The sequence below is a fragment of the Equus asinus genome, chromosome 6 (assembly GCF_041296235.1).
Source record: "Equus asinus isolate D_3611 breed Donkey chromosome 6, EquAss-T2T_v2, whole genome shotgun sequence".
Classification (NCBI taxonomy): Eukaryota; Metazoa; Chordata; class Mammalia; order Perissodactyla; family Equidae; genus Equus; species Equus asinus.
In genome coordinates, this window is record NC_091795.1 from 21,267,353 (window position 1) to 21,289,336 (window position 21,984).

The following is a 21,984-nucleotide window of genomic DNA, read 5'->3' on the forward strand; positions in this document are numbered from 1 at the left end:
GCTTATAGGAAGGCCTCTCCTCTGTGTCCCTTTGTCCTCAGCTAGAGGTTTCTTTCTGCGCTAAGGCTTGCAATCCTGGCCTCTGCAGCCTGCAACTTTCTCTGATCAACCACATCAGGCCCTCCAGCATATTAACCCCAGAAAGGGCCTCAGGTCAATCCCAGAATTAAAGAAACAGGCTTTGCTTCAAGAGACAAAGGCTTTCGCTCTTTCCCACAGTTTGAACTCCTGGCTAGAAACAGGTTCAAGAGGCCAGCCCGTGCGACTTCAGAGCAAGCCCCCCACCTTGCAGGAGGCAGTCAGCTGAGCTGGAGAAAGCCAAGGCCCTGCCCCTTTCTGGCATCGTGTCCTTAACATGTTACCCCCACCTTCAAACCTCTGATTTGTTGGTTGTCAGGTTCCCATGGTTATTAAAGGGATGAAAACATAACATATACAAAGCACCTGGCATGGAGACTGGCAAAGGTGGGCACTTCAAATTGTTGCCTCCTTCCTACCCTGCTAGGCAAGTCCATACCCTCTTGGATGGGCCAGCTCTTCTTTCCATTGTGGCATCAGAGACGTTCTAAGGCCATGTTGGACATGGATTCTGGGAACTAATTTTTGGCCTAAGTTTGGTCTACAGTCTTCCATCATTACTTCTGTCTCTCCATTTGCCACACGGAGGTGTTTGCATTTGGCCCCTGCCAGTTGGAGTATCCAAAAGGTTTAGGACCCTGGCCATCCTTAGAGATATTTGGATGGTTTTGTGCTGCCGTCTCTTAGATCACATGCTGTCCTTTATGTGTAATAAGAGTTGCATCTTATATTTGCATGAGGTTTAGCAGTTCACAAAGCACACCCCCATATGAGGTCTTGTCTTTAATTGGTCTTGGCAACAATTCTATAAGAAAAATAAAAGGCAGGTCAAATATTATGATCCCCATTTTAGAGCTGGGAAAATTGAATCTCAGAGAAGAATAAAGACCTGTCTGGGAGACAGCCAGTGGCTAAGTGAGAAGTTAAGGTTTTCTGAACTGAGATTTCCAGACTATACAATTAGGGCTTTATTCCTAAAGAAGGCATTATGATAGTGAAGTGGGCTCTGAGTCAGCTCTGTCCCTCAGTTTCCTCATCTGTAAAATGAAGATAATAGTAATACATCCTGAAGACCATTGTGAAAATTCAGTGAGATAGTCAATGTGATAGCATGACAGCCGTCTTTAGTCATTGTTGCTGTAGTAGATGCTGGGATATACTGCCCAGATCTCTTTCCCCTGCCCATGAGAATGGCCCACAGCTGTAGAGGTCTGCTCTCCTCCCAAAGAGAAGCCTGCAGCCAATGGCCTGAGTGGATGTGGGGATAGAAAGGCCTGGCTCCTGTCCAGGGCCACCCCACTCCAGATCGCCTAGGGGGTGGATGGGACCTATGTTGTGACTTCATTGTAGCAACTCCTCTTTCTGCTCAGTCCTTTCTTCACACCATACAGGTGTGGATCTTGAGATAACTCCCCAATGCCCTGCATGCTCATCTCCATGGCATGCTGGGCTCTGTGTGCGTGCATAAAAACCATCCTCAGTCAGTCAGGCATAAGCCGCAAAGAGGAGGGAGTTTGCATGGAATCAAGCAGGCTTATCCCAAAGTAGCAGAGAGTCTGGTCTGGGTTAGGTGTGAACCCTGTGTTATTGCAACAGACCAAGACAGACAGGCCCTCTTGAGGTCTAAGTCCATGACCCTGGCCCCCAGCACTGGGATCCAGCCAGCTGGGATAGCCTCTACGTCTGGGGCAACCCCAGACACAGGGCTGTTCTGTTCCTAGGCATAGCCTTCTTCCCCCAATGATGCAATCTTTTGTAACAGACCACAGGTCAATTTCACGTGTTCCTGTTACCGAGCACAGAGAGGCTTGTAGCTCAGTCTCTTCAGGAATTCTGACGCACCGCAAGACCCTGTGGCCGGAATGCTTCTACTTTTCGCATGAAAGCCCCTGGTCTCAGAAAAGGAAGTGTTCTCAGGTGACTAACATTTGAGGCAGGGCTTCCCAGGGCCCAGTCACCCTATTACATGAAACAACCAACAGATACACTTTAGCTCAAGTTTTTTTGGGGGGGATAGGACCCCATAATTACCATCAGCTCCTCAACTCCCTCCCCCCAGAGAAGCAATCACTATAAGAGGAAAAACGCAAATTGAAGAGTTGCTAGCCTTTCCCCCATTTCCAACCACTCTGCCACCCCAAGTCTTCTGCATTGGAATTTTTGGAGCCCTCAATTCTGCCCCAAGTCCAGAGGCCTTGATAGGGTAAACGGATAAGTGTCTGGAGGCCAGGGCTCTCCTCTTACCCTGTAGGCTCCTCTCATTGCTTTTCCCCTTGAACGCTGAGCTTCAGGTCTGATGACCTATAATTGCCTGAACCCCAGCCATGCTTTCTCTCATTTGGGGCCTCCCTTCCTTCTCTTCTACCTGTCCCGTCTTCCTCCCCTGACCATACCTCCAAGCCTGAGTGGGGTGACCCTGCTCTGCGCTCCCACTAAAACTGTGCTTCCTTTATCCACGCACATATCACCCTGTGCTGTAGTTTTCTGGAGGTATAAAGATTGTGAGTCCCTTGAGGACAAGGACGCGCCCACCTTGCTCACCTCTGTACCCTCAGGGTCTGACGTAGCACCTGGCAGCAGTGGGTGGGGAGTACATATTCAGGGAGCAGATGTATGCAAGGTTTTGTTATGACTATTGAATGTTGTGCAGGGGACCAAGTCCCACTTTGAACTAGCCTTCAGCTCTGCCCCTTGGCTGCTGCCAAAGCAAGGGGAACTTTTCCTCTTTCTTCAGAATCAGCTTGAACAATATCAGCAGGATGCGGATTGTCCTGACTTGGGTCCTGTGCCCAAAGAACTGTAGCTGAGGATGGGGTAAGATGGTTGGAGTGAGAAATGGAGGCATGGCTCACCAGCATGAGGCAGGGTGCTGGGCAGACAAACCTCAGATGAGCAGCACTGAACTGATGGATTCACATCCCAGAGCCTTGTGAACTGGAAGACACTACACACATGTGGGAGATGATTCTTTCCATGTGTCAACCTGTGCCTTACCAGAGTCTCTCCCTTCTGTATTTTCATTTTGATTGACTCCTCAGTTCCCTTATGTGTTGGTTGTTGGCTCTTATAGGGTTATTTGATTTAAGGTTTTGGTTGCAGGAGACAGACATGTTGGAGCTAGTTTCGGCTGTAATGCGGAGTTTGTGAGACAGGACCCAGTGACAGGAAACGCAGCTGGATCTCGTGAGAGACTCTAACTGGGAATGGGAAGATTATGAGAAATTAAGGCAGCCATAACTGTCTGTCAGTCAAAGGCCATTGCCTTCTCATTTCGGCCTCTGTCTGTCTACTTCATTCTTCCTTCCCTGTAGAATGGCTTTCTCTGCTTCTCTGGGCGTCTGTAGAAAGTGGCCACTCTAAAGCTTATGGATTTTAAAGTCTTCAGTTGGAGGGCGTTTACACACGGCCTGGCCTGTCTGCATTCTGGTTCCTTATTCCTGGTAGCAGATTCATTTGAAGCAACGGTCCACAACAGGTCCAACCAGCCATGTCCTGGAGACAAAGTCAGGTACATTTATAAGCGACTGGCCCTGTGAGATGTGGTGGTGGTGACGGGGGTAGTTCCCAGGAGAGTGGATCATGGGTTGAGCAAAGTCTGTATATCTTGACCTTGAGTGATGTGAACCTCTATATATTTCAATGTGTGACCACTTACAAATGTCACGCTAGGGAGTCTCGTTCATCTATAGAGATGATGAGCGTGATCTGTGTGTGTCAAAGAGAGAGAGAGACATACTGTGTCCCTGAGTGGTGGCTTCCCTTCCATTCCTTTCTTCATTTCTCGATGTGGCAGGTCCTCTGCTGTGAGTCAGGGATACAGAGGCGAAGCAAAGAGACACAGTCCTTGCTGCGAGCTGCCAGGGAGGCAGATGTTACACAGAGGATCACACAGATGAAGTGCCTGTGCTGAGGTCTTAAGGGTGAGGATGGCTGACTAGTCAGTGGAGCGGGGAAAGGAAGGGTACTGCATGCACAGGACAAGCCTATGTCAAGGTCCTGAGGCAGGAGGAGGAAGTGAATTTGAGGAATCAAAAGAAGGCCTGTGTGGCTGGAGTTCAGAGAACAAGGGGGAGGGGGGTTTCTTTTACAAGCTGGGCCTGGAGCCAGGTTGTGTAGATTCCTATGGACCCTGAAAACATTTTAGGGTTTATCTAAGACCGTGGGAAACAGCTCAAGGGTTTACAATCATCAGAATTGTAAAACTGATGCCATCTCTTTTCAAAACTCAGCTTCATTGCTGCGGCCTCACATGCCTAAATCAATGGGAAGCTGGGTGTGCCCTGGGCACCTCTCCACCTGGCCTCAGTGACGGGACTCACCCATGCTCTTAGACTTCCCACAGCGGACAGAGGCCCTGCCATGGACCCCAGCTAGTGGCCCAGACCTCTGTTTCTACAGTAGGACTTCCCTTTGGGATCTTGGCGTCTCTCCTGCCAGGGCACCTCGCCTGCAGCTTTCTCAATCCCCGACCCAGGTTCTAATAACACCGAGCCTCCATATCTTGTTCCTCTGCTCCTGATGCCTTCTCCCCTTGTCACCTCCTGACCCCACCTCTCTTCTATCCAGCCCCCTGCCCCTTCTTCCCTGTGTGGTGGGCTGGCACTAGGCAGGTCAGTGCTGGACTGAGCAGTCAGTCATTGTTATTGGGGTGGAGAACCTCAGAGTTCTTCAGAAGCAACCCCCTCTTCACTGCCAAGGGTCCCCTGCCTCCAGGAATTCCCAAGTTCCCAAATGCCAGCTCTTCCCACAGCTGCCAGTCTTTCCCATCTCTGGCTTCTCAGTGCTGTGCGTGCCCTAGGGCAGGCCACTGATCCCTCAGAGCTTTGCAGCTTTGGAGGAGTGGTGGCAGGCCTGGAGAGAGAGATCTGGAGTGGGCCAGGCCCTTGGCAGTTAGAGAATCCCACAGATGGTCCCTCTACCCTGGATGTGCCCAGAGTCAGGGCTAGCCAGGGAACCCCCAGCCTTGTGCACTGATCAACATGCCACGCCCTGGTCCTGCCTGGCAGCCTACTTTACCGTCTCCTTACTGACCCCAGACTAGGCAAGGCCTCTGGCTCTCCAGGGAAGAAATCAGATCCGTACTCTGTGAGACTAACAGCTAATACTTCAATAATGCCTCCTGTGTTCTAAGCATCTCACGTTTGTTAGCTCAACCCTCACAACCACCCCACAAGGTGGGCAAAGGTCTTACCCTCATTTTACAGATGTTCCCTGAGGTCATACAGATGTGCTTCGTGAGGCCAGGATCTGAATCTCAAGGCACCAGAGCCTGCCTCATGGCGTGGTCCTCCTGATGTAATAACAGATACACACACCATGATGACAAGATGGGCTCCACCATGATGACAAGACCGGCTCCACGGGCAGGTTCCCCAGCTGCCCCAAAGCCCAACTTTCCAGGTTTACAAAATTTACTTCCTGATTTGTTAGCAAACAGGCGTTTCTCTACAAAAGCTGCTTCAGAAATTCCCAGCCCAGGTTCAGAGGCCTTAGCACTCTAGCTGATGAGCCAGAGTTGAAGACAGCAGGAAGTGAAGGCGCCATGGGAAGTCCCTGTGGTCAGGAGTGCCCAGGACAGGGCGCCCTGCACCTCTGAGCCTGACTTCAGGCTCTGTAGGTTGATCAAAGGTACCCTAGGAACAAGCCCAGAACCCAGAGACAGAGTGAGGGACAGTGAAGACCCTCTGGAGATGTTTATGAATGCGGAGCCTTTCTGTAAAAGAGTGTGGCCAGTCTTTTCTGGAGAGAAGACACAGGCTTAAAGGTGGCAGGATCAGAGGCAACAATAGGCAGGCCTGTCCCCTCCCCCGGCCCTTCCCCTGTGCCCTAAGGCATTGCCTAGAGCAAGGCTCTGTTTCAATGCACACAAGTGGAAAGCATTTTCTAGTCTACAGTCATTCCTTCTTCCAGCCTGCCCCTAATCTAAGGTGGGGCAGGCATCAGAGTGGGGACCGGAAAGCAGAAGTGACATGGCCAGTCACACAACTGGTTAGCTGCAGACCTGGGGACAAAATCCAAGAATTTCAGGCTGCTGAGGGAGCCTTTGCTGCTGCTCCCAGGCATCAACCCAGATGATTTTAAGGATTCCTGAGTTGTCTGCTCCCTGATGGCAGGTTCCAGGTGCATGAAGCTAGAGAGCAGTTTCTAAATGGCAAAGAGAAGGTTTAGAACATAGGGTCTTCCAGAGAAGCAGGGGAGAGGGTATCTGGCCTGGTGGACAGCGTCACACCAGCAGCTGGGGTGCGGAGTCTGAAGGTAACCCAAAGAGGGAATGGACACCCTGTTGCTCCTTAAACCATACTCCACCGGTATTGGCCTCCACGTGATTCTCAAACAAACCACGAATGCCCCCACCCAAAGGCCTTTGCTCTGCTGATTTCTCCACCTGGAAGACTCTTTCCCTTCCTTGACATCACTCAGGTCTCAGTTCAAGTGTCACCTTCTCAGAGAGGCCTTCCCTGACCACTTTCCCTAAAACACACACCCACCCCCCGGGTCCCTCAAAAACATCATGCTTTTGACCTCCCCTATAGCACTTAAGACCATAGGAAGTTAGTTTATTAATGTACTGGTTTCTTGTCTTTCTTCCTCTGTTAGGACATCAGGGGCCTTCTCTGGCTTTTCCCCAATGTCTGGAAGAGTGCCTGGCTCACAGGATTAAGTTGATCCATATTGTTTGGATGAATGAATGCATGCATGCTAGAACCAGTGGCAGTTGGGGTTGAGTGGGCACAAAGGTCCAGCCCCACTAATCCAGCTGTTACCTATGTGTCACCTCCAGTTTTATGCAGAGAAGAACCAGTTGGCTTCTGTTAGCCTGAGTCACCCTTCTGGAAGCTGGGCCTGCTCACCTCCTCAGGTGGCCAGCCCTGCATCGGTATGTGGGAAGGCAGGCTGCAGCTCCTCCTCTTACTCCCCTCACGTAGTCGGCAAGGAAGGAGCAGCTCTGTCCTGGGAGGTGCTGGTGGCACAGGTACTGCCTGGGTGTTCCTCATTTCCGTGCAGTGGCTCAGTGTGGAGCCAGAGGCTGGAAGACCTCACGAGACCTCGGATCCTACAGGCCCTCCCCATGGCTTTAGGTAAGCTTCTTCTACTCTTACTTTTTTCACCTGAAAAATAGAAAGGAAAATGTCTAGCACAGATGTTTGCCAAATGCTCTTAGCCTCTAAAGAGCAAGCTTCCAGGGAACTGTCAAGGGCGTGGAGCTCCAGACCTATTTGGGATACCTGGCCACTGTGGAGCCAACAGCCTCTATGGGAGACCATGCAGATGCTCTGAGGCGGGGGCTGCAGGCCCAGGGTTGCTGGGCCACCAGATGAACAAAGAAGCAAGCCTACTGTGAGAAAACTCATGGAGCCCTTGGAGTCTATTGGCCATTTTCCACCATTGATAGAGACATTAAAATTGGAGAAACACTTCCATAAAATGAGAGAGAGAACAGGGTGAGCTCAGTGAGAAATACTAATAGAATCTGGCACTCAGCCACAAGATCTGAGGGGTAATAGGGTCGGGTAGGGACTATGGAGAATTAGGGGCTGTCACTAGTCAGTTCCAGCAGGTGGTCGTCACATGAGAATGCAGGCCCAGGTGGCCAGAGCTTCTCATTTTCTAAGAAGAGTCAGATATTCGGATTTTGCTATGCGTAGTATTTTGATTAAATAAAACAATAAAGTGAGCAAATAAAGATTCACTCTGTGGTCTACCAGTTTGCAACCTGTGGTTAAGATATGTGTGGGGCAGAGAAAAGATCTTAAGATTGGTGGTCTGAAGACCTGGTCTCTAATTTAAGTTGACCTCTGCTGGGTAAACGATTTCTCCTTTCTGAGTCTCGCTTTCCTCAACATCAAGAGGAGGCTGGCAGACTCTTGGGGTTTCATGGACATAGTATTAGCTAACACTTCCATAGGGCTTACTACAAGCTAGATGCTCTGCTGAGCTCCTTCCATGGTTTATCTCATTTAATCCTCACAACAACCATGTGAGGAAGGACTATTACTGTTCACATTTTCAGAAGAGGAAATTGGGACATAGAGAGGTTAAGTAATTTGCCTAAGGCCAGACGGCCAGTATAAGGGGAAGAGCTGGGCTTGACTGCAGTCTGTCTCCAAACCATTGCATTATGCTGTAGGGGCACAGAGACTGAATGAGTTCATGGAGGGAGAAGTGCTTTGTAAACCACAAACAATTATACCAAGGGCAGCAAATCCTCCTCCTTCCCCCAGTGGGTGTAGTGGTCTCCAGTGGGATGTGTTAAAATGTTAGCCCATGGTCTTATGGTCTTTCAAATGTGTAAAGGCGGATGCAACTCCCAGAACCAGATATAATGTGAAGAAATCACTAGGCATAAAAATGGTTCATTCAAAATCTTTTAAACTGGCACATAGTAGGTGCTAAATAAAGTATATCACGTTGAATTGGATTGAATTGAGGAGACAAGTGCATGTAAGCCCGGTGAAGACACCATGTTTCCTGGGAGGAGGAACCACATTCCCCATCTAAGGTCATGAGCATGGATGGTACCACTGTTGCCAAGCAGAGAACATAATGTGGGTCTGAGAAGAGAGAACAGAGAAATCATGATTTGACTGAGGAGATGGGAAAGTGAGGACAGAGGAGCAAGGAAAAAGAAGGACCATCGTGTGTGTATTCTGCATTACCTTGAACAAGTCATTTACCTCACTGGACCTCTGCTTCCTCTCTATACCGCTGACCTTACAGCTAACGTATGCATGTGAAGAAGACGGAGGAGAAGGAAGAGAAGGTGAAGACAATCACAATCAAAGGGTAAATCCTCTTTACAACCTAAGTTTAAAAACAATTTTAAGCTACCAGATGTTGACCATATCTTGTTTACATAGTTGGAGGAAATTAAATATGAATGGCTCAATTAAAAATTAAGTTGATCACAATGAGAATGATTGCTCAATATTGTATCTGCTACAGTCCCTTTTCTTGAGTGGAAGACTTACTAAGATTTTTGGAAACTCTTGTGTGCTTTCTCTAGCTGTCTATTTATCTAATAAAATGGACCACATCTCTGCTACTAAAAACAGGCTAATCTGGCAAGGTACAGCGATGGATCATTAATTGTGCCTACAATTTGCAGCACCAGCCACCAGATGGTGCCAGTACCTTTTAGGAGTTCATATTATAGGGCGACCAAACATCTGTTTTCCAGGGACAGAGGGGTTTCCCAGGATGCAGAGCTTTCAGTACTAAAACTAGGACAGTCCTAGAAAAACCAGGGAAATTGGCCACCCTGGACTGCAACCATGTACAGAGCTTTCTCTTTGACCTATGTAAGGTTTGAGAATCATCCTTTTTTTCCTACCAAAAAAAACTCCTAAAATTTCCAAGCAATTACGGAATAAATTGCTGTTCTGTGAGATGTGAGCTCAAACCAAAAGAAATGCCATCCGAACAAATACAATTCTTGCTTCTGTTCAGTTTGCGATGAAGCAGAGAGAGAAAAGGTCAGCCGCCTTCCTGGCAGGACTGCAGTGTGGGAAGGAATCCAAGGACTGGGTTCAAATCCTGGTTCGGCCAGGATCTGGGTTAAGTGATATAACTTTCTAAGCCTCAACTTCTTATTCTACAAAGTGGATATAAATATATACCCATCTTGAAAGTGAATGTAAATAGACCCACCTTGCATAGCCACAATGAAGACTAAACAGGATCCGTATGAAAGAGCAGAACACAGAGCCTGAAACACTGCAGGTAAGAAACACAGTTGTCCCTCCCCCAGGCTTCTGTCCTGCTCCCCCTCCTCCTGCCTGCAGAGAAGCTGCCTTGAAAAGTTAATCATCAAAGCCAGAAGGCAAGAACAAACTTGTACCTCTGAAAACACAAGATAGCTAGATAAATAATGGTTTTCAGTGCAGATCCATATCAAACCCAAAAACTGTTGGAGCAAAAAGCATCTTGGAAGACTCTGAACTTCAGAAGGAATTCACAGTGTTTACCATTTAGGTCTGGGAGGAGAACGAGCTTCTTGTAAGGCAGCCATCGATGACAAGTGGCTCCATACACCATCTCCCGACCTTCACCAGCCAGGTGGTCACTGATGGCTGCAGCTTGGTGGGCAGAGATGCCCAGGAGAACACCTGTCTCTAAACCTGACCTGCTACTGTTGGGAGCTTCTAATAAGTGATACGATTTGGTTAAAATTGACTTGGCTACTTGGCAGGGCTGGGTAGGTGGAGACTGACAAAGAGAAGACATCCTTGTCTTTCTTCATCTTCCTTATACTAATATATTTACCCATTTCTTAGAAAGAGTGACCAGAGCCTTTGTATTACAATCATGTGCCTCATAGCAATGTTCCTGTCAATGACAGGCCACATATACGATGGTGGTCCCATAAGATTAGTACCATATAGTCTAGGTGATTACTAGCCTATACCATCTAGGTTTGTGTAAGTGCATTCAGTGATGTTCACACAATGACAAAATCACCTAATGATGCATTTCTTAGAACATAGTCCTATTGTTAAGCAATGCATGAGTGTATTTGTAAAAATTTAAGTGGCTGGCTTTGGGTAGACAAGTGTGTATCTTAAGTTTTAATGCCTTAATCTCATATTTAGATTCTTCAGCAAACTCTTGAATGCCTGAGTGTTACAGCACACACTGCACAATATAGGTAATATTCTTGTCTAAACTTTGTAAATTTTCACTAAGATAATATAGTCAAGTGTTGTTTAATGATGGGGATATATTCTGAGAAATGCGTCATTAGGCGATTTTGTCGTTGTGCGAATATCATAGAGTGTAGTTACACAAACCCAGATGCTATAGCCTACTACACACCTAGGCTATATGGTACTGATCTTATGGGAAGACTGCTGTGTATGTGGTCAATCATTGACTCAAACGTCGTTATGCAGTGCACGACTGTAGGGCTTGGGTGACGCAAATGCAGCTCCAAGGACACAGCTGAAAATGTTTGCACCATCATTCTTTGAAGTTTCCCGATAAACTGGACTTATCAGAGGGACTGTTTTCTGCAAGGGGCATGGGACCTGTTGGGGGAGCCATGTGGGTTGAGGAGGAGGGAGATTGGAGTTGGGAAGTGTGGGGATGATTTCTATCCAGAAAGACTGGAGAGCAGCCAACTCTCCCTGCCTCCGTGGGCTGCTGGAGCCAGCAAGATCCAACTGTGTGCATCTCTTCCCAGCTCTGCATTCAGTGATGCCATGTTGGTGGCTTGCAACCATCCATGGCGGGAGTACTTACACGAGAGAAATCAGCAAATGCTACAAATCAGAACCTTTTTTGGAGACCCAGCTGTCAACTTTTACCAGCACACCACTGCCCTGCTTTCAGGTTCATTCACCCCAAACTACGATCCAAGTCTAATCCATCTGTCCCCTGTCCCCAGGATGATCTTAATAAAACAAATCTGACAATGTCACTCTCTGATTCAATTTTATTTATGATAAATTCCCTCTTCCTTGGTGTGGCATTAAAGGCCTTTCCTCCTCTGGCTCCCGCCCAACTTTTCAGTCACTTCTCCTGCTTTTACCCCAAAGGCTGCTCAAACTCCAGCCATCCTGAATAATAATGCTTAAAAATAAATAACATTAGGTTCCACCTCTGGCCTAGGTTGTTTAGGACCAACCATCCTGTGTTGATAACTAGAAAAGCCATGCGAAATGTATTTATAAAAAATCTGAAGGCATCAAAGAATGACCAAGGCCTTGAGGAGCTGCAGGGGCCCAGAGAGGTGGAGCCCAGCACCGGGGCCCTTTACCTCTGGGAGCGTTTGCTGGTTTCAAAGGTTGAGCTGAGCTTTGGACGGACTCCTGGGGCTTGGGGGTGGGAGAGGATGAAATTTCTACATTATCTCTCACTGAGGAGGAGGGGCCCCAATAAACACGCATTTGGGCTGGGCCCCTGGAGGATCAGGAGTGAACAGAAATGGAGCAGCTGCAGTTACGGAAGCCCAATTCTGAATCATCTCAAGCCCCGTTTGCGTGAAGGTCACCCAGGACCTCAGTGCCCCTGGCCTCACTGCCCAACAGAAGCAAAAGTGAATCTTCTCTGGATAAATACATCATCACCCAGAGCCTCAAATGATCTCTACAGTTTTTGCTATACAGTGTCCAGCAGTCAATAAAAAGTAATCAGTTTATGCTAGACAAGAACCGCGGATATGTTCAAGGATTTAAAAGACAAGATTGACAGTTTTGGCAGAGAACTAGAAACTGTACAAATAAGGAACCAAATGGAAATCCTAGGAGTGAGAAATGCAATGAACTGAAATTGAGAAAGAGCGAACGTTTATTGAACACTCTCCGTGTGGCCAGAGCTGTGCTGAACACTTTACAGGCATCAACAACTAACGCTCACCACGCTATCTCCATAGAGCCTGTCTAGCATCACTCCTGGGACAGGGACAGCCTGGTTTTCCTCTTTCCCATTAAGTTTCTGTTGTCACCAGTGTCTAGGAGGGCAGGGCTCAGCATGTAGAAGGCATAAGATACAATTGTGATGCCCGAAGCTCGGAGGGGAAGCACAAGGTGCTGACAGGGAAGGCAGGGTCCACTACATAGTGCAGCCATTCAACTTAATTTAGGAAGTGGAGGGAGCGGCTGAGCACCTAGAACTGAGAATAAGCTTAGTCAGAGGTTTTCTGTGGGCAGAAATCATAGAGACACCAAATGTTTTGATAAGACAAAACCAAGAATGTGTGGCCAGAAGCGTGAGGAGAGAAAGGAAGCTTCTCCTCCCCTGTAACTTCCTCCCTAAACCCAGAGGGAGTGAGGCCTCCACCTCTGGAGTGAAGCAGCCTTGGGACGGGATCTGGATGGGAGGCCCGAGTGCAGGGCAGGGTTGACTGGGTTAGGGGCACTGAGACTGACCTCTCCCGCTCTCCCTGGGGTGAAGAAGCATATGCAATAGCTATCTATTGTTTGAGTATTTCCTCCGTGCCAGGGTCAGGGCTAAGTACATCATGTGCAATATCTCAATCCTTATAGCAACCCATGACAAGGCTTCTATTATTAGCCCCATCTAAAGGATAATGAAACCGAGACCAAGAGAGCTTCGGCACATGGCCTGGGTGGCCCAGCTCATAAATGATATGAGAAGATGCAGCCAGAGGTCATCCTGACTTCATAGCCCGGCCCCAGGGACTCCCTTCCCTATACCCGGAAAGGTCTGCCGGGCCACTTATTGGACACAGAGGGAAAAGGGCACAGACCTGGAAAAGGTGGGGAACCCAGGGCTTCTGCTCCCAAGGAGAAATCTGTCTCTTTGAATTTGGGGTGGGGACAGAGGAACATTTACCCAGGGGCTGCAATGTGGGTGGGACCTTGACTTGGAACGCTGTCGGAGGGCCAGCAGGCAGGATGGAGCCCCTCAGTCTCACCTTGACAAGTCACTTCTGTTCTTCAATCTTCGATTTTTTGAAGGATGCTGGTTTAACAGTTGAGGAGGGCTTTAGGAGCAGCATAAGGAAGACAAATAGGAGAGAACTTATCCCAGTGGGGTGCTAGCTGCCTTCCCTTTCAGCAGGTGTGATGGCCAAGTTAGGCACCTAATGATTCATAAATGTTCCAGAAATTATAAACCCCAGTTCAGCAAGTACTCCAAGTGGCAAATAATCAAGCAAGTTCTTACACATCTCCTCTTTCAGCCAGCCTTCACAAAAACAAACAAAACGCCCCCTGGCCCTCCAAGGTAAACATTATTTCTCGCATGTGTTTCAAAGATGAATGACTCCCTCAAGGTCACACAGCTTCTGAGAAGAGAGCAAGTATACGTAACTGCCATTTTCTCCCTCACAGTCATCACCCAGGGAGGTGACACAATTTTTGCAGAAATGTTCCATTTGCTCTGAAAGAGGAGCTCTTTAAAGATTTGAGAAATTCAATGTCACCTTTCTCTTTTAAAAATAAATTTGTTTTATTGAGGTATAATTGACATATAACATTATATTAGTTTCAGTTCTAGAATATCATGGATTCACCCATCACCATATGTAGTGAAAAAATTTGTTTCTCTTGTGATGAGAGCTTTTAAGATCTACTCTATTAGCAACTTTCAGATATGCAGTGTAGCCTTCCTCTCTGAAGGGTTTTACCCTCATTTGGACAGAGACTCTGATCCGTTGGTTGAAAATAAAGTCAAACTCATCAAGATCTACTGCCGTGGGAATCAGAAGACCTGGCTTTCTGACCCTTCCTTTGCCGTTAATGAGCTGTGCGACCTTGAGCAGTTCCCTTCTCCTCTCTGGATTTTTCTGGGTCTTCTTCAAAATGATGATCGAGTGGGATAAGACGATGTTGAGCTCCAGTTCTCAAACACTACAATCTATGCTTCTGTGCTAACATTACGTACTCCTACCACGTAGATCGTGCAGAAACCCTCTTCACCTTTTTTTCTATCCATAAATAGGAGTATGCTTACATTTTCCTTAACTGTCTAGAACACAGTAAGGAAGGAAGTCCATGGTTATTAATGCCCACTATAGGCCAGAACTTTCTCTTTCCTTCCTACCTTCCTTCCTTCCTTGATTTCTTCCTTCCTTCCTTCCATGCCCCTGTGAGGAAGCCATCATCAACCTCATTCTGAGCATGAAGAGTCACAGGCTGAGGCCCACATAAGTGAAGTGACTTATTCAAGTCACATGGGTGGCAAACGGCAAGTGGCAGAGGTGGAACTTGGATCCATTTCTGCCCCAGGGCTGAGTTCACCCCATTTTCTCTAGACAATAACTTCAAAGACGTGGATAACAGGAACGGAGGTGGTTTCAAAGCACCTCTCAGGAAGTTTATTCTAGAGCAGGAGTCAGCAAACTTCAGGCCAAATCCAGTCACCACCTGTTTTTGTAAATAAAATTGTATCGGAACGCAATTATTGTGTTCGTTTACAGATTGTCTATGACTGCTTTTAAGCTACGACAGCTGAGTTGAGTAATTACGACAGAGACCATATGGCCCACAAATCCTAAAATATTTACTATCTGGTCCTTTCTAGAATATTTGCCAGTCCCTGTCCAGAATCCAACAAGAATGTCCCTCCTTCAAAGGACACAAAGTGACAGGAAACTGTCCCGTGTGCTGGGAGCCCTACCACTTGGCTTGTTAGGAAAGGGGGATATTTCTACTCAAGTCTGTTTTTTAAAAGTCAGCAAACAGGCTCAGAATACCTGTCACGCAGATAAGTGAGATTGATTTTCATTGTGTTCTTCCGAGGAACTCGGTGAAGGGGAAATAGAAATCTCGATTTGGGGAAATTTCACAGGGGAAAAGGGGAGGGAATCGGTTACGACACCACATTGCGACACTCAGCAGGGTTGAAAGTGACAACAGCAAGGGTTTCTCTTTTTGGAAATGTGAGGGCATTTCCGTTTCTCAGAGCGGGGCAGGGCAGCAACAGCCTGGCTTGGGTGAGCAACTATTTTCTTTATAAGCAGCTCCTCCGAGCCCGAAATGGCACTCTCCCGTTGCCTTGTTGTGGCCACAGGATGGAAATCCGCAGGCGTTCTGTCAGACACCTAATCTCTCTCCTCCTTTTCTTGTTCTACTCAGAGACAGCCTGCCACCCTTCGGGGAAGAGACCCTGCAAGATGCAAGCCTTCAGGTAAGGTGGGAAAATGGAGGCATGACAGCCATTCAGGGCTGCCTGCCCTCTCAGGGCCTGGAAACTGGGTTTGGGCTGGAAAAGGATGTCCATTATTCAAGAAAAGGGCTGCCACATGGGTGGTCTTCAGGGCTTGTGTTTCAAAATATCCCAGATGTGCAAAGCTTGGCTGGAGGCCTGCCTCACTGTCCCGGAGACTCTGGCAACTCAGTGAGTGACAGGCATGTGTCAAGGAACCATGCTGGGATCTGGGCCCGGCATTGTGCTGGGCACAGAGGCAGAGAGGGGCACCATGGGCAAGGCACAGCACAAAGTTCCAGACTGGTTGTTGGCAATGCCTGTCTGAGTTGACATGTTGGAGGATCCCTCTGCCCTGGGGCCTCAGTTTCCCCATCTGCAACATGGGGTTAATGATAACTCCCTGGCTGCCTTCCAGGGCTGCCATGAAGATCAAATGCACAGGTAACAGTGTGACAGCATTTTGTGAAGTGCAAAGTACCCAAAAACCTTTGAAACTTTTAAAAATTGGGTCAGGAGCTTTGTGAGATGTCATCATTACCTTTGTAAAAATGACAGGCTGTGATGCTGATAGAAACGGAGGGCTGTCTACATGTGCCCTCTTGTCCTGGGATATTCCAGGACTGAAGTCATGTTGCGGTGACCTCACCCTCAAACTCCTGAGTTTCTCTGGCCTGAGGCTGCAGGTCAGGATTCCGTGTGTGTGCGTGTGTGTGTGTGTGTGTGTGTGTGCATCCTGGGCAAGTTCCTCCCGTTCCCAGACATGGGAACCATCTGCTTCAGGAGGTTTGCGTCTGCCTCCTCCTATTGGCTGGGAGCTCCAGGAGATGCCCCTGGAAGCCTCTAGAAGGGGATATTTAATCCTTTCAGACAGAGACTCGTCCAGGAACTAAGAATAATCACAAAAGGTCAAATGCTCACATGTGCAAAAAACTTTACAGTTTGCCTGACCACCCCTCACCGAGCTCATGGGCTCCTCAAAGCCACCTGATGAGGTGGGGGTTGTTCCCCACACTTCCCAGGTGAGGAGAGGAGGTACAGGTCTAAGGTCACACTGGTGGGCAGCAGGAGAGGAGGGTCCCTGTCCTAGCAGCGGCCCTGTTTGCTATGCCTCACAGCTGCAGGCCCTGCTCTCAGCCGCAGGGTCCCTTCACCAAGAAGAAATGACTGGGAGCCGGAAACAGGTCCCTAGGTGAGCTGGAGAGAAAGCTGACTTGTGCCCAGGAACAGCTGCCTCTGCTAGACCCAGAGCAGCCCACTGGGTGACGATGGATGGCTCTGGGCATGGACCTTCACGGTCTAAGGCTTGGAGGGAGTTAGCTGCAAAGTGCTCTGTCCCTTGAAACTTCTAACACTGTGCTGTGGTGGCCACTTGTCTCAGATAACTCTTTAAATTTACGTTTAAATTAATAGAAATAGAATAAAATTAAAAATTCAGGTCCTCAGTCACACCACATTCCAAGAGCTCAATGGCCATATGTGGCTGTTGGCCGCCATATTGAACAGTGCAGATATCGAACATTTCTGCACCCCAGAGTGTTCTATTGGATGGTACTACTCTAGAGCATACTTGGCTGAGGTAGAAGGTGCCTATCCTGGGAATCAGAAGATGAGGTGCAAGGTGAGGTGAGGGGTTGGGCCTGTCTCTTAAACAGCATAGAACTCAGTTTCCCCATACATTGTCTTGGGTGTGTTACAATTCCACGCTTCTGACAGAAAGTTGGACGAAGATTTACCAAACTCTCGGGGACACAGGAAGGGGCTAAGCACAGGTCCAGGCACACAGCGGCTGTTCATTACAGCTGGGTCCTTTCTTCTTTTCAGAATCTGGGATGTTAACCAGAAGACCTTCTACATGAGGAATAACCAACTAGTTGCTGGATACTTGCAAGAATCAAATACTAAATTACAAGGTGAGTGGTGGCCAGGAAAGCCAGTGTGTGGGCACTGGGTCACTTTGCCCTGAAGTCTCTAGCATTGTGGCCTGCCCCCAGAAACTTTAGGTGCAACATCCTCATCCCTGTTGGTTCTTTGGGGCCAAGTTAGAAGCTGGGGAGGCCTGGTCACTGGAGGGTACATATGAGGGCAACCTCAAGAAAGTGGGAGGGGAGAGCCTAGGTTGGGAGCCGCCACCTACAGGCATGATGGTCCTAGGGCCACAGCTGGGAGGGGCAGGGCCCAGAGGGCAAGATGGACCCTTTCCTTCCCCCTGTGCCTAGTAAGCCCCCATGTTACTGTGTGTTCAAACTCTAACTCTCACCCCAAATTAATACACCACAAACAAGCCTGAATTATGCCTCTTATTCACAGACACCACATTCAGTCATGTTCCAGATCGGTGCTCTCAACAAGCTGAGTGGACATGGGCAGGCTTCACCCACTCCATTCCTCAACTTTCCCTCTAGTAAAATGGGGACAGTTGGATGCTGTTATGTGAGATTCTTTTGGCACTAGCCTTCCAGGACGTTCTCACTCCCTTGGCTGGCCTGGTGTTGTAGAATGGCATTATCTCCATCTCCCGACCATGCCCCATCCCCTGTTCTCTCTGCCCTGCCTCACGCGGAAAGAATGTGAGATCCATCTTTCCTGTCCTTCTGGTAATTCTCCTAATGGACAGTCTGAAGCACAGAGAGCCTGAGATTTTTACTGCTACATGAGGGCATGGAAACCACCAAGGAAAAGAGGCGGGTTCAAAGTCACCCAGGCTCCTGTGGACAAAACTCTGGGGCTCAACTCATGATCTTGTGTGCTATTTTCCCTGCCCATGGGCAGCACACCTGTTGATCTGGAGTGAAGTTATCCTGGGGAAGCAAGAGAAGGATAGAAGTTACATAGAACAGAATCTAGACGACTTGGTCCTTAGGAGTAGCTAGATGGTTGGCTTGGTTTGATCTTCTGTTTGGATGCAGACCAGGAAGATGAGGCCTCACTGTCCTTCTGACCTTGAGGTTTTAGTCAGAGGAGGGGAACAGAAAAATCCCCCGTGAGAGTCCAGGCTGCCTTCACTTTGCCATCTCTGCCTCCTCTTCTCTACAACCTAACCTTCCCCTCTATCCTTCCACAGAGAAGATAGATGTGGTGCCCATTGAGCCTGATGCTCTATTCCTGGGACTCCATGGGAGGAAGCTGTGCCTGGCCTGTGTCAAGTCTGGTGATGAGATTAGGTTCCAATTGGAGGTAACGACTTGTCTCAGATAACAACCACCCCAAACCCAATGGCTTAAAACAACTACAATATGTTCTTTCTCGTGAATCTGTGGGTTGACTAGGATCAGCTGGGCAGTTCTGTTCCACATGGTATATCTGGGGTCCCTCTTCTACACCTGCATTCAGCAGGGAGCTCGGCTTTCCACAAGGTCTTTCAGAGTTCAGTTGTCAGTTGAGCTTCCTTACAACATGACCCAGCTCTTTGGATCATTGCTGTCCTTCCAAGAGGGAGTATTCCAAAAAGACTAGCCTCAATGTGCAAGTGCTTATTAAACTTCTGCTTGCATCATGCTCTTAATGTCCCATTGGCCAAAGGCAGTCATGTGGCTAAGTCTAGCCTCAATAGAGGAGGAGACTACAGAGGATGTGAACACCAGGAGGCATGGTTCATTTGGGGACCTCAATCTCTGTGTGCCACTCTCTTGCCCAAGGGCCCCCAACCCACTTAGACTTGCCCTCTTCCAGTCAAGCCAACTTTCAGGACTTTTCTCTTCCAATCCTTATCTTCTCAAACTCATGAGTTGGCATCCCATCCAGGGGCCTGTACTCCTTGGTCCCATGCAATATTAATGGGCTGCCAGCCCTTGGAAAAGACAACTTTGTCTCAGGGGCTTGCTGGACAAGATCTTAACCCAAATGTGAGTGGCCATAACTGTGCCACTGTCACTTTCCACCACTAGTGGACAGGGTACTTTCTTTGGAGAGCGACTGCCTTCTCTATGTAGAGTAGCGATGACCAGAATACTGTGTGTAACATGTCAAATGGACAGCAATACTCTCTGCCCACCTTCTCCACCACCCCTGTCCTTGGAGGCGCAGACCCTGACAGGGCACCAGCCTCCACAGGCCTTGGCCTCTGCTGATGGTGCCATGTATTTATCAAACTTGTTGGCCCATGGCTAGAGTAGCCAGATTTCCCCAAATTGAAGTGTAACAATGGGACAGCCTCTTCGGATCATTGCTGTCCTAAGAGACCTGGGACACGTGACCTCCTACAGTGGTCTCCAGGTCAGCATTTCTCCAGCACTTGCTCAGGGGGCCCTGTCATGGTGGGCGGTGGAGAGGTAGGTAGCACCCCTCAGCTTTCAGCTCTCACTTGCTCATTGCTTGACTTCCAGGCAGTTAACATCACTGACCTGAGCAAGAACAAGGAGGAGAACAAGCGCTTCACCTTCATCCGCTCAAACAGTGGCCCCACCACCAGCTTCGAGTCTGCCGCCTGCCCTGGCTGGTTCCTCTGCACGGCGCCGGAGGCAGACCGGCCCGTCAGCCTCACCAACAAGCCCAAAGAGTCCTTCATGGTCACCAAGTTCTACCTCCAGGAGGACCAGTAGAACTGCCCGTAGCTCCGCTTCCCCTGTTCCCAGCACGTCGATGACTCCAGAGACTGCCTCTCCACCGCAGGGTCTCCTGGGGCTCTGAGGAGCAGCCTTGGCAGGGTGGGCCCTCAGAAGGAGGTACACGAGCCCTCATAAAAGGACTCTGTCTCCAGCCTCCTCAGCTATCCCACCCTCCATGCTGCCTCCATCATAGTCTTTCTAAAGTGCAGCTCAAACCACGGCCCTACTTAAAGCCCTTCAGTGTCGTCTGTACCTTCAGGATAAAATCCAGGCCACCTGGCCAGCCTGGATGCCCTCTGCTCTCCTCAATCAAGTCTTCCTTCTCCCTCACCCCACTGTCCGTGCCCGAGATCCCTCAGGCCACTCACTGGCCCCCCACCAATGGCTCTCATACCTTGTTTTGGAATCTGATGCTGTTCTGTAGGGAAGACTTTTAGAGTCTGTGGCAAAATGGAAAATAAGAATTTCATGAAACTTTCTAAAGCCAGCTTTATCCAATTTGAAGGAGAGTCCTTTATTTGGAGATTATTTCCTTTTTGCAAAGGGGTGGGGATCAAAATATTCCTGTGTTTGTGAAGTGATAGTGAAGGGAGGTTCCCTTGTTAGTGTCCATTCTTGTTTTTGTAATACCCTAACCGGTAAAAATGAACAGTTAGTGTACTATTTTGTCCCTTATTCTTTTCTTTCTGAAACGTTCCTGTAAGTCTGGACCCACTGCCCGGGCCTGAGCACCACCTCCATTGCAGACCTTTCACAGCTGCCCACAGTGCTTTCCCCTCCCATCAAAGTTTCCCCTGCTCCCACGGCACAGCACAAATGTGGCTCCTCCAAGGCCTTTCCTGATCTCCCGGGAGGAATGAATCGCTCCTTGACCATTTTAGCACTTCTGACGCTCTGAAACTTGTTTGAAAGGTGGTTATGCCTCTGTCTGTCTCCTGCCCCAAACTGTGAGCTCCTGGAAACAGGAAACATGACTGGCATGTGTCTCAGCTTCCCCCAGGGCCAAGCACATGGCCTGTTTTACAATAAAACCTTGAAATTCATCTACTTTGCTGGCTGTGTTCATGGCCTTGCCAGGCTTGGGGCATAGAGGCTGGGAAATGGGGAAGCCAATGGGACTTTCTCACCTGGGGGCTGGGCCTCGCTGCCTCTCCTCTCAGAGTCCTTTCCTCCTTGGGCCTCACCCTCCCGGCATAACATGAGAGCAAATCTCCCTGCCAGGAAGGTGTGTAACAGCATTGTCCACAACAGCCCCCAACTGGAAACAACTCAAACACCGGTCACAGAAGAAGGAATACGTAAATCGTGGATGTTCATACAATGCAACACTCCACCGCAAAGAAAATGGATGAACCACAGCCAGCTGCACTCAACAAAACGAAGGGATCTTATAAATGTGATGTAGGGAACAAGAATCACAAACGTCTAAATAGAGCATGAGTCCATTTACACAAAGTTCCCAGCAGGCAAAATGGAGCAGTTGGGTGGAGGGAGGCACAGGCCGGTGGTGCAAACACAGAGAAGCAAGGACGTGCTCTTGCTGAAAGCTGGGCGGTGGCTGAGTCCTGGGAGAAGGAGTGTCCAGACAACATTCTGTTTCTTGGCATGGAGGTAGTTAGGCAGTTTTCTATATATATATTATAGTCTACAATTTTGAAATGTCTAAAAAATAAAAAGCCTTGCCTCCCCTGGGGTGTGCGGGAAGGGGGCATATGGGAAATGATGAGATCGACAAGGGGGATATTGAATT

The 21,984-nt window shown here is 48.6% G+C and overlaps 1 protein-coding gene across 4 annotated transcripts; it reads left to right on the top strand.

Moving 5' to 3' along the window:
• The first annotated feature begins 7,007 nt into the window (after positions 1-7,007).
• IL1RN (interleukin 1 receptor antagonist) lies at positions 7,008-21,282 on the top strand. Of its 4 annotated transcripts, XM_044772824.2 has the most exons (6): positions 7,044-7,157; positions 8,797-8,862; positions 15,618-15,669; positions 17,512-17,600; positions 18,752-18,864; positions 20,013-21,282. In XM_044772824.2, the coding sequence occupies exons 3-6, from the start codon at positions 15,656-15,658 to the stop codon at positions 20,226-20,228; spliced, it is 432 nt and encodes a 143-aa protein (XP_044628759.1). In that variant the 5' UTR covers positions 7,044-7,157; positions 8,797-8,862; positions 15,618-15,655; the 3' UTR covers positions 20,229-21,282. The 4 variants fall into 4 exon arrangements, with proteins under 4 accessions (XP_014708246.1, XP_044628759.1, XP_014708247.1 ...); XM_014852760.3 differs by lacking the exon at positions 8,797-8,862 and having other exon boundaries at positions 7,008-7,157; XM_014852761.3 differs by lacking the exons at positions 7,044-7,157; positions 8,797-8,862 and adding an exon at positions 15,369-15,475.
• The last annotated feature ends 702 nt before the right edge of the window (positions 21,283-21,984 follow it).

Excerpts from the sequence above, each read along its gene's own strand:
- IL1RN (XM_014852759.3), top strand. The coding sequence starts at position 15,554 with ATGGAAATCCGCAGGCGTTCTGTCAGACACCTAATCTCTCTCCTCCTT. Across the intron at positions 17,601-18,751 it reads ATCAAATACTAAATTACAAG|AGAAGATAGATGTGGTGCCC; the intron begins GTGAGTGGTGGC and ends ATCCTTCCACAG. Across the intron at positions 18,865-20,012 it reads AGATTAGGTTCCAATTGGAG|GCAGTTAACATCACTGACCT; the intron begins GTAACGACTTGT and ends CTTGACTTCCAG.